Genomic DNA, 14,194 nt, shown 5'->3' on the forward strand with positions numbered 1-14,194 from the left:
TGGAAGGAAAAAAAAAGAAAAAAAGAGTCTTATCCCATATCACATAAATGATCCATTCACTAGTGTTTCAGTATGGTCGGATATTGTGAGAAACTGGTTCGATTTGGGTTAGGTATAGAGAAAATAACCTAACTCGGGTATTAATACCCGGTTCTTAATTTTTTTTTCTGTAATTTTCACAAGATAATTTCATTTTAAATTTATTCTTGCTTTGTATTTTGTAATAATAATAATAACTAGTTTAATACCCGTTCGTTGGACGGGTTACGCTCACAACGTAACAAACAAAAATACTGTATATTGATGGTGTTTCGGTTTGCTTCTCCTTTTCTTCTTTTCCATCTCCTATTTGAAAAAGTTAAAACCATCTAACTTTTCCTTTTTTTCTTTTCAATTCACTAAAACTCATTCTCAAAACACATTATCCAAACACTACAAAAATGAGCTATTAACTTTTAAGAAGTCAAAAACTTAAAAGGAATAAAAAACCCATAGAACATAATAAAGAAAACAATAAAACGTATTTATAATGTCACTAAACAAATAACCAAACATTAAAATGAACAATACAAAAGAGCATACTTAATGGAACTAAATCTTTGTACTTTCCTTGACATGTGTTGAGACACACACATCAGCAACATCTTCCTCTACACTTTCTTTAGCTTCAACAACTTCACGTTCATTATTGTCATTGTGGTGGGTCTTTTCTTGTAAGCCTCCTTCAACCGTCACCTCCTGTGCGCGTGTAACGTCATCCTCATCTTGATCTTTTTCTAATACGTTGACAACTTGCTCCTTTTCTTCATGTTCTGTCGTCTCTACTTGAGGTATTGTTTGTGTTGAGGTGCAAGCATCGGGGGTGATTGCTTGTAATAACCCATTTTGCTCCTTTTTTGCAATTTCTACATCCGGCTTGGTTTCTTCAATCTCTACATCTTGCTTAATTTTCTTGACACTTTCCTCGTACTTTTGTTCTTCTGTGTCCCTTGATCCAATTTCACTCAGTTCACTTGCCTATATGAAATTATTTATATTTTGAGTTTATGGGTAGAGTGAAAGAAAATCTAAAATAATGTATATGAATAAGCTCAAAGCTTGTAGCAACAATATTTGTAGCAGCTTGGATTCATCTTTTTTCATCCAAATATTAGCCACAATTTTTATAAATGGTGTCTTCTTTACAATGCCATTTTCTCTAAGCATTTATCATTTTTGATGTAATTTATTATTGTTGAAGGTAAAAATGTCATACTGATAGGTAAAAATGGCAAAAGGGATGGTCTGTTGGGTTGGGTTGAGTAAGGGGTCAACGTTGGTCATTTTAATCTCTGGTTACCTTTCTTGGAAAATTTTGTTTTATGTTTTTCTTTATATTAAACAAACCCACCCGTTATATATTTTATCCGGTATCAAATATATACAACCCCGATTGACCCATTCCCGCACTCTTATAACACCAGCATAGCAGCCTTTTGGAATAATTAGAAATTACTTGGGTTAAACATTATTTACCTCTTGTGCATCAACTGATTTGTCATCTGTTTCTTCCTTCACAAACTCTCTAGGCGTTTCATTCAGATCCTGCTCCTTGAAATCAGCCACTACGGGCGCATGTTCTTCTGTTGTTTCTTTTATATCCTCACACGCAGCATCTTGTGAGCTTGTAACACCATAACCATCACCTTGGTTCTTCTCCAACACGTTGAAAGCTTCTTTCTTACCCTGCTCGACGCTGTCGGTTTCAGACTTCTCGGGGACACTGTTTCCACATACTTCACTCTCAATAGCCTTTTCTCCAATCTTTATGGTTTCTTCTTCAGGTTCTGTTGGTTTTGCAGCCTTGTAACTTTCTGGTGTGTTGCTGTGTTCATCAGCAATGACCATGGTAACTGAGAGTGCTTGATAAAAAATACCACTCTCATCGGTTGGTTTACTGGTACCGGTTTCTAGTGGTGTATATACAGTTGTTGCCACTAGGCTGCTAGTTTCAAGTTGCTTCACTTGGTTTCCAGGAAGTTCGGTTACTTTTTCTTCGAAACTTTCACTTGTCAATGCATTCTCTTCCCTTTCACCTTTCTGCAGGTAATTTACATATCAGAATAAACTATAAACTATGCTGAGAATATTATTAGATTTGCTATAACTGAACTTAAAAAGAAATCAAAATTATAAATTGACTCACCTGGAACCTATTTACAAAAAAAAAAGATAAAAAATAAAAACCATGGTACATATTTTTTGTGATAATTAATTGAATTGCATGTATATAAGGTAAATCACGTATCTGTGACAACTCGAGTTGGTAACTTTGACCCATTTACTTATGAATGGGTCGATTCGGGTTAGGTTATATCTCTTACCGTTTTAACAGGTAAAAATAATAACTTAACGGTAACAGGTCAAACATGTTCAGAGTGATGTAAGTGTATTTTATAGTACTTAAAACCGTGTATATCTTTTTATATAAAAAATTAGTTTGTTATTGAAGATAAAAATTTCTAATCATACCAAATTTAAAAAACTTAACAAAAAGTGTTTGGACCCCTGTCGATCACCATGAAAATTCACCAGTTTCGACCCTAACCGTTTTTGGCAGGTTACCAACAAAGAAAGCATGTATGCATTGTATTGACATGCCAACTTATCTTTTGAAAGATAAAGAAAAATTTTATACCTGATAGATTGAGATTTCATAAAGCAGTTAAAGTTCGTACTCTGCAAGAACAGATGGAACACCTAATGGCTAATACTTCATAACTAATAATCATTTTCAAGCAGTTCCATCCGTTCATCCTACTTCAGTTACATTCATTTGTAAGTAATATAAAACAAAATAGTAAAAGACAGATATGTATTTGCTAACCTTGTCTTCGCCTAGTGAGCTTGACCTTGATACCCTTGTCAACAAACTTGGCTAAATCCAAAACTGTTTCCTTCCTGCCTGACTGAACAAAATGCGCATGACAACACGTAAGATAAAAATAATTGATAATTAAGAACGTCTTTTTGCACTAAAATTGAAAATAAATGCTCTGTGTTTGCATCTAATGAAATGACTTTTAGGATTATAGACATGAAACTAACTGGATATCTGAATAAGGTACTACAAGAGCTGAAAAACTAAACACGTTGTCAAGATTCAAGAATGAGAGATACGAGTGATCTGATCACAAGCTCGTTCATCTTATAAGCTCGTTTGTTGTTTTCTTTATTATGTTCTATGGTTATTTGTTTACTTATTACAAATATGCAAAACAAAGTGATCTGCAAATGAAATAAAAAAACCTACGATGTGCAAATAGACTACAATAAACACCCATAAAACCCAAATAAATTGCTTAAAAGCCCAAAAAAAACTAAAATCAATCAGATAGAGGACCTTTGTTCATTAAATTTCGCCTTCGTCGCTCTTCAATCTCATGGTTGGGAGGCAGTGGTGTCCGTATGGAACTCGAATGCAACAGAAGCGAGATTTGGGGCTATGATAATTGAAAAGAAATTGGTCATTAATATTGATTTACAAACATTAAGAATCACACTGATGAAAAGAAAAACTTAACCTAATTTCTAATTGAGGTGAGATGAGATGAAACCTGCTAATTACACACGGATTCCTGAAGGGTATTCTTCCAATCGGCGTCATCGGTTACGAACTCGATAAATCCACCGGAAGAATCAAAGCCCTCTTCAACGTTACTGGTAGTGGGTGAGAAGGATGAATATGAACTCGGCGATGCTGGTTGGTGTTGGCCTGGAGGGTTTATATAATGGGTGGGCTAGGGTGGTTGGGAGGATAAAGCGGCAAACGTGGGTGGAGGATAACGTGTGCAGTTCGCCGGAAGTGGGAGCGCTGATATAGTAAAACTGTCGCCAACCGCTGTATTCTAGGAGAGAGAGCGTGGAACTGACGTGAACTGCTGCTAATTTAACCACTTTAAACTGCTCCGATCATCAGGACTTGCTGGAGAAAATTTGTAAAAGGAGTGGAGATCATGGGCCTAAATTTCTGGAGTAAAACCACCAGCAGAAAACTGCAAATAACCTCCATCAGAGTAGTTATTTTTGCTAGTTTAAACGGCTCATCTCAGCATGATCCAACGGTGGATATTAACTTGGATGGTGGTTAGACTTAATGGGTTACATAGATATATATAACTAAAATAAATTACAACGTAACAACTTAAGACATTTTTAAAGTGTTAAAACCAGTTATAAATTTTTTGTTATATTAATCTGAAAACGTTTACGTTCATAATATGTTCAACATCAAGGCACATCCTCCGATTGGGTTGTTGAGACTTGAGGTTGATGAACATATATAGGGGAGTAGGAGGGGGAGAGATGTTCGATTTTATTTTGTCTTTTCTATCTATGCCGAAAAAAAAATATCATACCTAATTCGTTGGTACGATACCAGTACGAGTCGATAATCAGAAAAGAAATTGCATGCTACACGTGAGTGTGCTAGACAGTTCACACAAACAAAGTTCTAGTTATAGGACCGTTTCTGAAACATGTTTCTAAAAATATAATAATTCCTTTAATTCCGAAAAGTAAAGTGTTAACCTTAATCGACCCGCTATTGTGGGTTATAAAAATCAATAAACTGACCCACCGTTTTTGGTAGTTCAATTTATATCGGTTAGGTTTCATCGGTTAATTCGGTATTTTGGACACTCTATATGAAACATACAAGAGGGGTTTGAACTGTTGCATCGACATAGACAAATCTATTTACATTGGTAATAATAGAATTTAATTTTCTCAAGCAAGTTTTGTTAAATCGCGCTTTGGTTTTATATATATATATATATTAAAAAAGAGTAAATTGTTGTTTTGTCCCTGTGTTTTATAGCAAATTGCTATATTTTATAAATTTGAAAAGTTTTACAAATTACAAATTGTTGTTTTGTCCCCGTTCAATTTCATACAATTTCTCACTTATTTCAATTTAACATAATGCCATAGAACATGAGAAATCAGTTTAAACATGTACTTCTCTTCTCAAATTTCTCAAAACAATTCTAGTTAAAGTGAAGATATATGTGATTCTAACCTTCTCTTAATGTAATCATGCATTTAGGCAACATCATTTGTTCGAATTTCATTGAGAAATCAGTAGTAAAAAGTTACATACCAGATGTTTAACAAAATGCCTCAAAAAAATTAGAAACTAGTTTTCACTTCAGACTTTCATTTAGAATTGCGTTTTATAAAACAAAGAAAAAATACTACTTTTTTATGTTTTAGTTAATTGTGTTTTATAACACAATCAAAGAACACATTTTTGTGTGTTTTTGTCCATTTGTTTACAAAACGAGGAAAAAAAAACACATTTTTGTCTAATACGTTTTACAAAAGAATGAAAAAAAACGCATTTTTGTGTGTTTTTTGTCCTTTGGGTTTTACAAAAGAGTAAAAAATATTTGTACATTGTATTTTACAAAGAATGAAAAAACACATTTTTGTGTGTTTTTTGTCCACTGCATTTTATAACAAATGAAAACACATTTTATTGTGTTTTTAGTTCACTGCGTTTTTTAATTTGATGTTTCACTGTGTTATATATGTTGTGACGTCTATTTTGTTTTACACATCTGAGTTTCCAATTTTTTTCAAAATTATAGTAATAGTATACTCGTTTTAAAGATAAAAAACGCTCGTTTTATGCAATTTTTATAAAAACAATGTTGTATGAAAGAGTTATTAACGTTTTAAAAATGGTGAGAATTGGAGGAGAGAGAAACTAATGTCATCAATGTACTAGAATATCGTTAAAGAAACCCACGCACCTTCAATTTTTGTTCAATTCAACTCATTTAATCCAAACATTTAATACTCAATCAATGGTCAAGATTACTTCTTATCTTGGCCATCATTATTTTGGTCATATTCTGAAGAAGGGGGCCTCGAAGGCGCCGAAAGCTAGGTGGGCTGCTAAAGTGCCCCCGCCACCACCCGGTGAAGGCTCTGAAACACCCTCTCTTTGATTCTTGGTAAGCGTTTTAATTGTTGATTTATGTTTTACTTTTAGCTTTTGTAACCTGATGATGACATGGTTCTATATGTTGGAAGGTAGTTGCTGGAATGGAGGTGTGAAGGATTCAAGAGATTGTTAGTTTTCCATAAAAGCATGAAACAGTTAACTATAGTGTCAATAATCTAGTTTACATATAATATACTTCAGTCATCATTGATTGTGTAGTTCCAACTTAAAGTGTTACATACTTGACTTATGATTAGATTTTCGTTTTTTCAAGCATTAGCTTGAGCACCGACCCATAAAATGAGATGATCACACAAAAGAAATATGTAAATTCTTGTTTTTTGAAAACTAAACTTAGATAGGTGAAACTAACTATAAACCACAGGGTCCATCTCTGTAATTAACTCTAAGACTATGGGGTGTAGAGGGGCTTGGGTTGGGGGCATTGCTCGACACGTGACATGTCACACTCCAACCTATGGCGGAAACATCGGGGCGCGACACTAGGCGAACCAGATTGCTCAAGAGAATCCATAACAACTACATATTACCAATATTTTTAACATTCATTGTCCCATACCAACGAACAAATATTCAACACATAATTATTACAGACAGTGAGTTCTCAAAAGCAAAACAAGTCCAACAACCTAGATTTCTATTAGTGGAGTTTCTAGACTGCCTATCTTGATTTCAGCATGTAAGACCCTAATACATATTTGACAAAGTCGCAGCGGAAATTCGTGCCGTAAAATTTCTTTCATTACACACGTCTTGACTTACTTGAAAATTCATTTTAAAAAAAGATATCTTTATACAAAACAAAAGCATGACATTCGTTTGCTAATGTACAAACTCAATTAATTCCGTACAATCTCTCTCGTGACTCGGTCTTCGATCTCTATTCCTCATGTTAATAGCCCGCGATTTGCATAGCCTGCACTCACCACATACAATCATAGCATTAGCATACCATACATAAACAAAATTTATACTTGTACACTGATGTGTGTCGGTGTGTATATATTTTAGATATATATTTAAGCCCCTTTTTTACACTTTTAGTCAAGTTTTAAATTTATAAAACACGATATTCACTAACACTAAACACACATATGGGCAAGTGCACCCATCGTGGACGTAGTATAGTGTTGGTAAGATACCGAGGTCGTCCAAGGACACAAGAGCTTTTAATACCGGTTTATCCTCAACGTCTAATCAAATCAAAAAGTTAGAAAAATGTTTTAAACTAAGAAAAATAAAAACTAACTAAATGCTGAAAATAAAAATAAAATAAAAACAGATAGACAAGATGAATCACTTGGATCCGACACGTGTATTAGTATAACCTTTGATTATTTTTGCACTTTTGCACTTGTTTAAGAGATTATCTTAGTTATTGTAGTAGGCCCCTCTTTTGAAGGCGACGTTACCCTCAACCCAGTAGTTTGAGTCAGCAAGGATACAATACTAAAGGGTCGGATTATTGAAAGATAATGAATTAAGTTATTAATGCAAATTGTGGTAGGCCCCGCTTTTGGCGGTGACGTTACCCTCGGCTAAGTAGTCTGAGTCAGCAGGGATACAGTCCTAAATAGCCGGGTTATAGTATTAATAGTAGTTAACTTATGAGGGGGTCAAAGAGTTTGGATCCCCGCCATCCAATACCTATGGGCATTGAAGGAGATCCTACTAAAATTGACCCAGGTCCCAAGCAGGACCTCTAAACGCTGAACAAGGGCAAGACCCTTACCAAACCGTTCCCTTAACCCCCGACCAGGTAGCCAACATATCTCCATATAGACCGTGGAGATATGAATGGTGAAAATCTTTTATTTTATATAGACAGTAAAATAATGCCAAGACACCACGGACAAACGATAAGGAAAGATCACCTTCAACATAAGTAACTAGTTATTAAAGTCATTAATACAAAACCAAATAAAAAGTGCAAAAGATTAAAAATAAAAAGTATTATACTAAACACTTGTCTTCACCAAGTGATGTAAGAGACTTAGGCAAACATGGCCTTGATTGTCAAGAACTCTTACGATCAATCTTGGATCCCGAGACGACTCACACACTCTACGATGGACAATGGATGATGGTGGTGGATGATGGTGTTATGGTGGTGGTGGGTGGTGGATGAAGTGTGAGAGAGGTGGTGTGCCAAGGGATGAGAGAGAATGAAACCAAGCTCCTCTATTTATAGGCTGAACAGAAGGCTGGACACGGCCCCGTGTCCGCTGGACACGGCCCCGTGCCCGTCTGACATTCTCTCTCTTCATTAATTGTAATTGCGAATTACAATTAATGCGCCTGCTGTACTTTCACCACGCCCCCGTGCCCGCTGGACACGGCCCCGTGGTGGGCAATGGAAGCTTCTACTGGTTTGTCTTTTCTGCTGCTTCCTGGGCACGCCCCCGTGTTCGTTGGACACGGGGCGTGTTCAGACTCTGTTTCTTCTCCTTTGCCTTGGGAGGTGCCGTTGAGGGTCCGGGCAGTCTACTTTTGTTCCTTTTCTTGTATTTATGCTAGAATTAGTTGTCTTTTTGCTTCTTTTGTGATTTTGAGCTCATTTAATCCTGAAAATGCAAAAGGAAGACAAAAACACTATTTTTCCAACATTAGTACTCAAAAAGGGTTAGTTTTATGCCTTAATTGATGTGATTTATATGTTGCATTTTACACACATCAAATACCCCCACACTTGAACTTTTGCTTGTCCTCAAGCAAAACTCTTTAAATGTGGCTTATACTCCCAAATGGAATAGGTAGAAGAGAAGTTTTTAGCTTGTCCTAGAGTGTCGGGAATCCAAGGTCTTTGTAAGTTTTATTTTTATTTATTTACAATCCTATTCGTTATGATTTATTTTGAACGTTTCATAAGATAAATTACTTATTTGGGCATAGCATGCCTTATTAAAATTCCATTTATATACAAGTTCACATACCTCACGGGAGATCACTCAACACTCGGCCAAAGGTGTATATTTTAGTGAATCACTCGAGAGCGGCATGGAACTTACGCCTTCCATAGGCTTGCCAAGCAATCAATCCTCCTCCTTTTTAACTTTTTACCTTTGTAAATATCAAGAGGACTTTTTGGGTGAAGGGTTAGGCTTGGGTTAAAGGTGGGTGGTTGGGTTAGCGGTTAGTAAAAAGGGCTAAAATCGTAAAAAGCGTCGGTTTTCGTAAAATACCTTGTTTTTAGTGACTTTTTATTTTGAAGTATTTCTCCAAACAAGCTTTTATATAGCTTTTGTTTGTTTTTGACTTCACCATATAAATTTTTTTTTTTCATCACATATAAAGGCGAGTTTTCGAAAAACCGAGCTTGTTACTAAAATAAAGGGTGAAAAATAAAAAGGTTTTTGGTGGGTAAAAAGGGTTTTTTTTTTTTTTTTTTTTTGGGGGGGGGGGTAATGAAATGAAAGGTTTAGGCTCAAAGGGGCTATCTAGGGGGATTTTGGGTAGGTGATAAAAAAATAAAAAATAATGGTTTTGAAAGAAAATGGTTAGTCCTAATGCCTCCATCATTTACTTACTTGGGTTTAAGTTGGTAAGGACCGGGAATGTATCGTCGTGGCAAGTTCTAGATTTGTAAGAACTGAGCGGCTATTCACACAAGAAACGAAAAATGAGCATTTAGTCTAAATATGTATATTTTTATGCTCAATAAAGGCTCAAAACTCACTTTTGTGGGAATGGGTTTTTTAATGTGACCAAGTATATATAATCGAATTTTTAACTAAACTTGTTATGCCGTTTCATAATTTTCTTATGTTGGTTCTTTTTTTTTTATCACGACGCTATCGGTTGTAAACTTGTAAAAATATAACCTTTTTAGAACTTGTTATTCCCAACTTAAACTAAGACAAGTAAATAAAAAAAATGAAAAAGTTTTTGAAAAAATTTGGGGTGTTTAGCGGTTCCAATAGAGTTTTGTGTAAGGCTTATGTTTAGGATTTTGCAAAATTTCAAGGTTTTAACATCCCCCCCCCCACACTTAAATTACACATTGTCCTCAATGTGTCCAAAAATAATGTTTTTGGTTGATTAGAATGTGTAAAAGTGGGTTTAAAAGCAAAGTTTTGTGTTACTGGCATCCTGGACACGGCCCCGTGTTGACCGGGCACGGCCCCGTGGTCAAGTGCCAGTAACAAAAATTAGAGAATAGAAACAGAAGCCTGGACACGGGGGCGTGTCCGCTGAACACGGCCCGTGTCCAGTTACCTGAACTGGGTGATTTTCTGCAGGGGGCTCAGCACGGGGTCGTGTTGGTTGGGCACGGCCCGTGTTGAGCCTTCTGTGATGGAGATTTGTGTCGGGCTGCTCTGTTCTTTGTGCATGGTTCCATTTTTCTCGTTCCCTTTTTCATCCATTACCACCATGAGTGTGTTTTATTCTACAAAAACTAAAAGATTAAACTAAACTAAGGATAGTTCCGCGGAATGCCTCGTGGTGCGCCACGTTTATAAGGGTCCTTGGCTAGACCCGAGTCGAGGTTATATATCTTCTGAGTGGGATGCCTGGCTTCCCATGTTACACCGTCGGAGAGCGGCATCCAGGCTTGAATCAATAACCTTCATGTAATTGACTGGGTCGTCGTCCTCTATTCTCTTCCCAACTCCGAACTTCACCTCATCATCCCCATACCTCAAAGTGAGTGTCCCGTCATTCATGTCTACCACTGCTTGTGCTGTGGCAAGGAAAGGTCTCCCTAGTATAAGGGGGACCTCGGTGTCTTCCTCCATATCGAGTATGACAAAGTCAACTGGATAAACGAATCTGCTTACCCTTACCAAGACATTCTCGATGACACCTTGTGGGAACTTGACGGATCGATCAGCGAGTTGTATGCTTATTTTTGTAGGGCTCGTGGTTCCCAAGCCAAGCCTTTTGAACATTGATGAGGGCATGAGGTTAATGCTAGCCCCTAGGTCGGCCAAGGCATTGCGAACGGGTGATTCCCCTATTGAGCATGGAATCGTGAAACTTCCGGGATCGATTTTCTTTTGGGGGAGTTTATTGAGTACGAGGGCAGAGCATTCTTCGCCTAAATTAACTAATTGCAAATTTTCAATTTTCTTTTTATGGGTAAGGAAGTCCCTCATAAATTTAGAGTATTTGGGCATTTGGGTTAGGACTGCGATAAAAGGAATATTGACATGCAATTGTTTTAACAGACTTTCGAACTTTGCGAATTGCTCATTGGTCTTTTGACGAATTAGCCTACCGGGGTACGGAACTCGAGGAGCCTTGGTAGGCTCTGGTGATGGAGGAGAGTTCTTTTCCTGCAGAGGTGTTGGCATTGTCTCTTCCGTAGGTGGCGGTACTTCTGCAGGCCCCACGGTGCGGTTTCGTAGTGTGATGAGGTGAACTTGCGCCTTTGGGTTTGTTTCGGTATTGCTAGGTGTCACACCCCAACCAATGGCGGAAACATCGGGATGAGACGAAGTGTGAAGATTACTCGAGACGTCATAACGCTATTTGTGACAATAATTTAATAATCCAAATTTCATTTCCAAAATAAATTGTCAAAACATTACAAGAAACGCAAATAACAACATTGTTCAACATAGCATAAACAAAATTGATACAACACTTTAAACCTAAACGTCTAAGTGAGTATCTAGGCATCTTTGCTATCCGTTTTCATTTCATCATCATCAACCTGTAACATGTTTAAAAATACAATTCAATGCAAAAGCAAAGGCGAGTATACAAGTTTGATACATACATAGCATAAGATAAAAGTGTGAACAATTCCTCATAGCAAGCATGTGATGCAAGATAAACATCTAAACATGGTATGTGTCTAACATATCAAACCAAGGAAACGCAATATGCTCATGACATTACCGAGATAAAGGGGCGGGTCGTTAATCCTATAGCGCTACATATGTCACGGTTTGGCTCGTACGAAGTTAATGATAAATTCAACACATAAGATAAATCCAAGTTTAAAGCATCAAGTCATCACGTATACAAGCATGTTATAGGAATGTTCATGTGTTTAAGTAAAATGTTCATGTGTAAGTTTGTTGATAGATAAACATGTTACACCCCAAAAGTGGTAAAGGTAAAAAGGGGGAAATACGAGTATACTCACGGTTTTGCAAGTCTTTAAACTTGAGAATCCGAGAGCAAGTTGGTGGTTGAGTTAGCTAGTTGGAGCACCTTGTTCCTCTACACAAGGAAACAAAGCGTATGAGTTTGGGGAGTTCGGAAGATTCGGAATTTAAGTAATACGGAAATGTAATAGAATATAATATCAAAGTACTCATCTTCCCTTTAACACTTGCATGACACTTGGTAACCACAAGGGTTATAATGATTTCATGAGTTAAACACTCATAAGAATCATGGCAAGGTTTTGGTCCTTAGATGATTATCAAAGAGGTGTATGTACATATATGTTATTTAATTTGTAGAATATATGTATTTTAGATATTCAAGTAAGAGGTAGAAGGTTTATCCTTCATTTAGGTACCTCAAGTTTACGTCATAGATGTCATGTATGGGGTAGGAAGACAAGCTTCCGTTTAGGTACCCCTTAGGTGTTCACCACTACACTTGATGTAAGAACAACCAAGGAGGGTCTTGAACTAAGGTCATTACAAGTATTAAGGTAATAACAATAACTAATCTATAGAAAAACATCAAGTAATGAGTGGATTCTTATGAAGGATAGCCTAGGCTAAACCAACTATCACACATACATCAAGTTTCACACTTGAACATTACTTGTGGGTAAAACCCTAATTGAAACAGAAAGTTTGTGAGGTTTTAACCTCTGATTTAAGTGTCTCAACCATGTTTTTAAGCTTAACCAACCATAAGAGAGGTTGTAAGCATTAGGACATTGGTGTGAGATGTGTTAGACACAAGTTGGATAAGAAATAACAAGTTGTTGATTAATATTAAACAAAACAGAAAGTTTTAGTCCATTTTAGGGCAAATCCAAGCATGATTCTTCCAAGGAAAAACCAAGGATTCAAACCCAAGGACATAACAAAGCAATAGGAAGAAGAATCAAGTGATTTGGCTAAGAAGTAAGCAAGTTATACTCACTTTAGTGAAGTTACAAGAATCTGTCCAAGAACTCAGATTTACTGCAGATTGAGAGTGAATTTGTGAAGATTAGAGAGTTGTGAAAGTGTCAAATGGGTTGGAGAAGGTGGGTATTTATAATGAATGAGTTAGAAGGTGATTGGAGGTGATTAGAGGTGGATTAAAGGTGATTGGGTGGGTTAGATTAATGGGATTTCGTGCACAAAGCTGGAAGAAAACACAATCTGCCGAAACAAGGGCCTCGCGTGACGCGAGGGACCTAGGCGTCACGCGGCGGGTATGGTCTCCCATCTTTCGTTTTGTGACACTTTAGTCCCTGAAGTTTGTTTTTAATCCCTTTTGGTGCAAACTTGAGAGTTTAGGGACTTGTTTTGATATAAAAGCATAGCATAAGGTGTAGTTAAGCATGATGATCATAACCAAAGTATATTTAAGCGTATAAGAGTCATATTCAAGTATCGTTCTCGTTCAAAAGACGTTCAATGCATAAGTTTAGATCAATTACAAGTTTCGCACATAGTTTCCAAGAATAACGATTAGACATTGATTGATTCACGAAGTCGAACACACGAGCATACATAGAGTGTGTATGACATAAATGTAACAAAATGCAAGCTTCATTAATGATCCAAGTCTCGGTTTGATAATGATTACAAAGAAAGGAGCGATTACAAGGATACAAGGTTTCCAAAAATAGAAATGCGAACAAAACTTTCTATAAATGGAAAGTACAAAAGAGTCGGGCGTTACACTAGGTAATGCGCCTTGCGGTCTCTCGGAAAAGTTTTGAGCTATTTGATTTATTTGTTTTTCTATGTTTTGAATGCTAGCTTGTTGATTCCTAAAATTAGACTCTAATTGTAGAAATCTTTCCGAGTTTTTCTTATCAGTGTCAGAGACGAGGCGAGATATAGTATCTTCGAGCCTTTCTCGTCCACCTTGTTGTTGAGTGAAATTTTGTGACTCATTTCTTGATTGCTGAAAGTTTGTTCGTTGGGTTTGTTGGTTACTACTATTGCCGGGTTCCCTCCAACCAAGGTTTGGGTGGTTTCGCCATCCTTGGTTGTAAGTTCCCGTTGGAGGACCCGACGGCCTAGGTCTATTATCAATGTAGTTTACCATTTCTTG

General features: G+C 36.7%; 1 protein-coding gene and 1 long non-coding RNA gene across 2 annotated transcripts; both read right to left on the reverse strand.

Annotated features, from left to right (window-relative positions):
• Window positions 1-477: 477 nt before the first annotated feature.
• LOC110890695 (transcriptional regulator ATRX-like) lies at window positions 478-2,122 on the reverse strand. Its single transcript, XM_022138315.2, has 2 exons — window positions 1,516-2,122; window positions 478-1,017 (listed from the first exon to the last, which is right to left on the reverse strand). Exons 1-2 carry the CDS (start codon window positions 1,885-1,887, stop codon window positions 592-594), a joined length of 798 nt encoding a protein of 265 aa, XP_021994007.1. The 5' UTR covers window positions 1,888-2,122; the 3' UTR covers window positions 478-591.
• Window positions 2,123-2,863: 741 nt separating this feature from the next.
• Window positions 2,864-4,016, reverse strand: LOC110892188. The gene is made up of 3 exons (XR_004871045.1): window positions 3,564-4,016; window positions 3,383-3,482; window positions 2,864-2,948 (listed from the first exon to the last, which is right to left on the reverse strand). It is a non-coding gene; the product is annotated as an uncharacterized LOC110892188 (long non-coding RNA).
• Between the last annotated feature and the right edge of the window lie 10,178 nt (window positions 4,017-14,194).

Source organism: Helianthus annuus, chromosome 11, assembly GCF_002127325.2.
Source record: "Helianthus annuus cultivar XRQ/B chromosome 11, HanXRQr2.0-SUNRISE, whole genome shotgun sequence".
In the NCBI taxonomy this organism is placed as follows: Eukaryota; Viridiplantae; Streptophyta; class Magnoliopsida; order Asterales; family Asteraceae; genus Helianthus; species Helianthus annuus.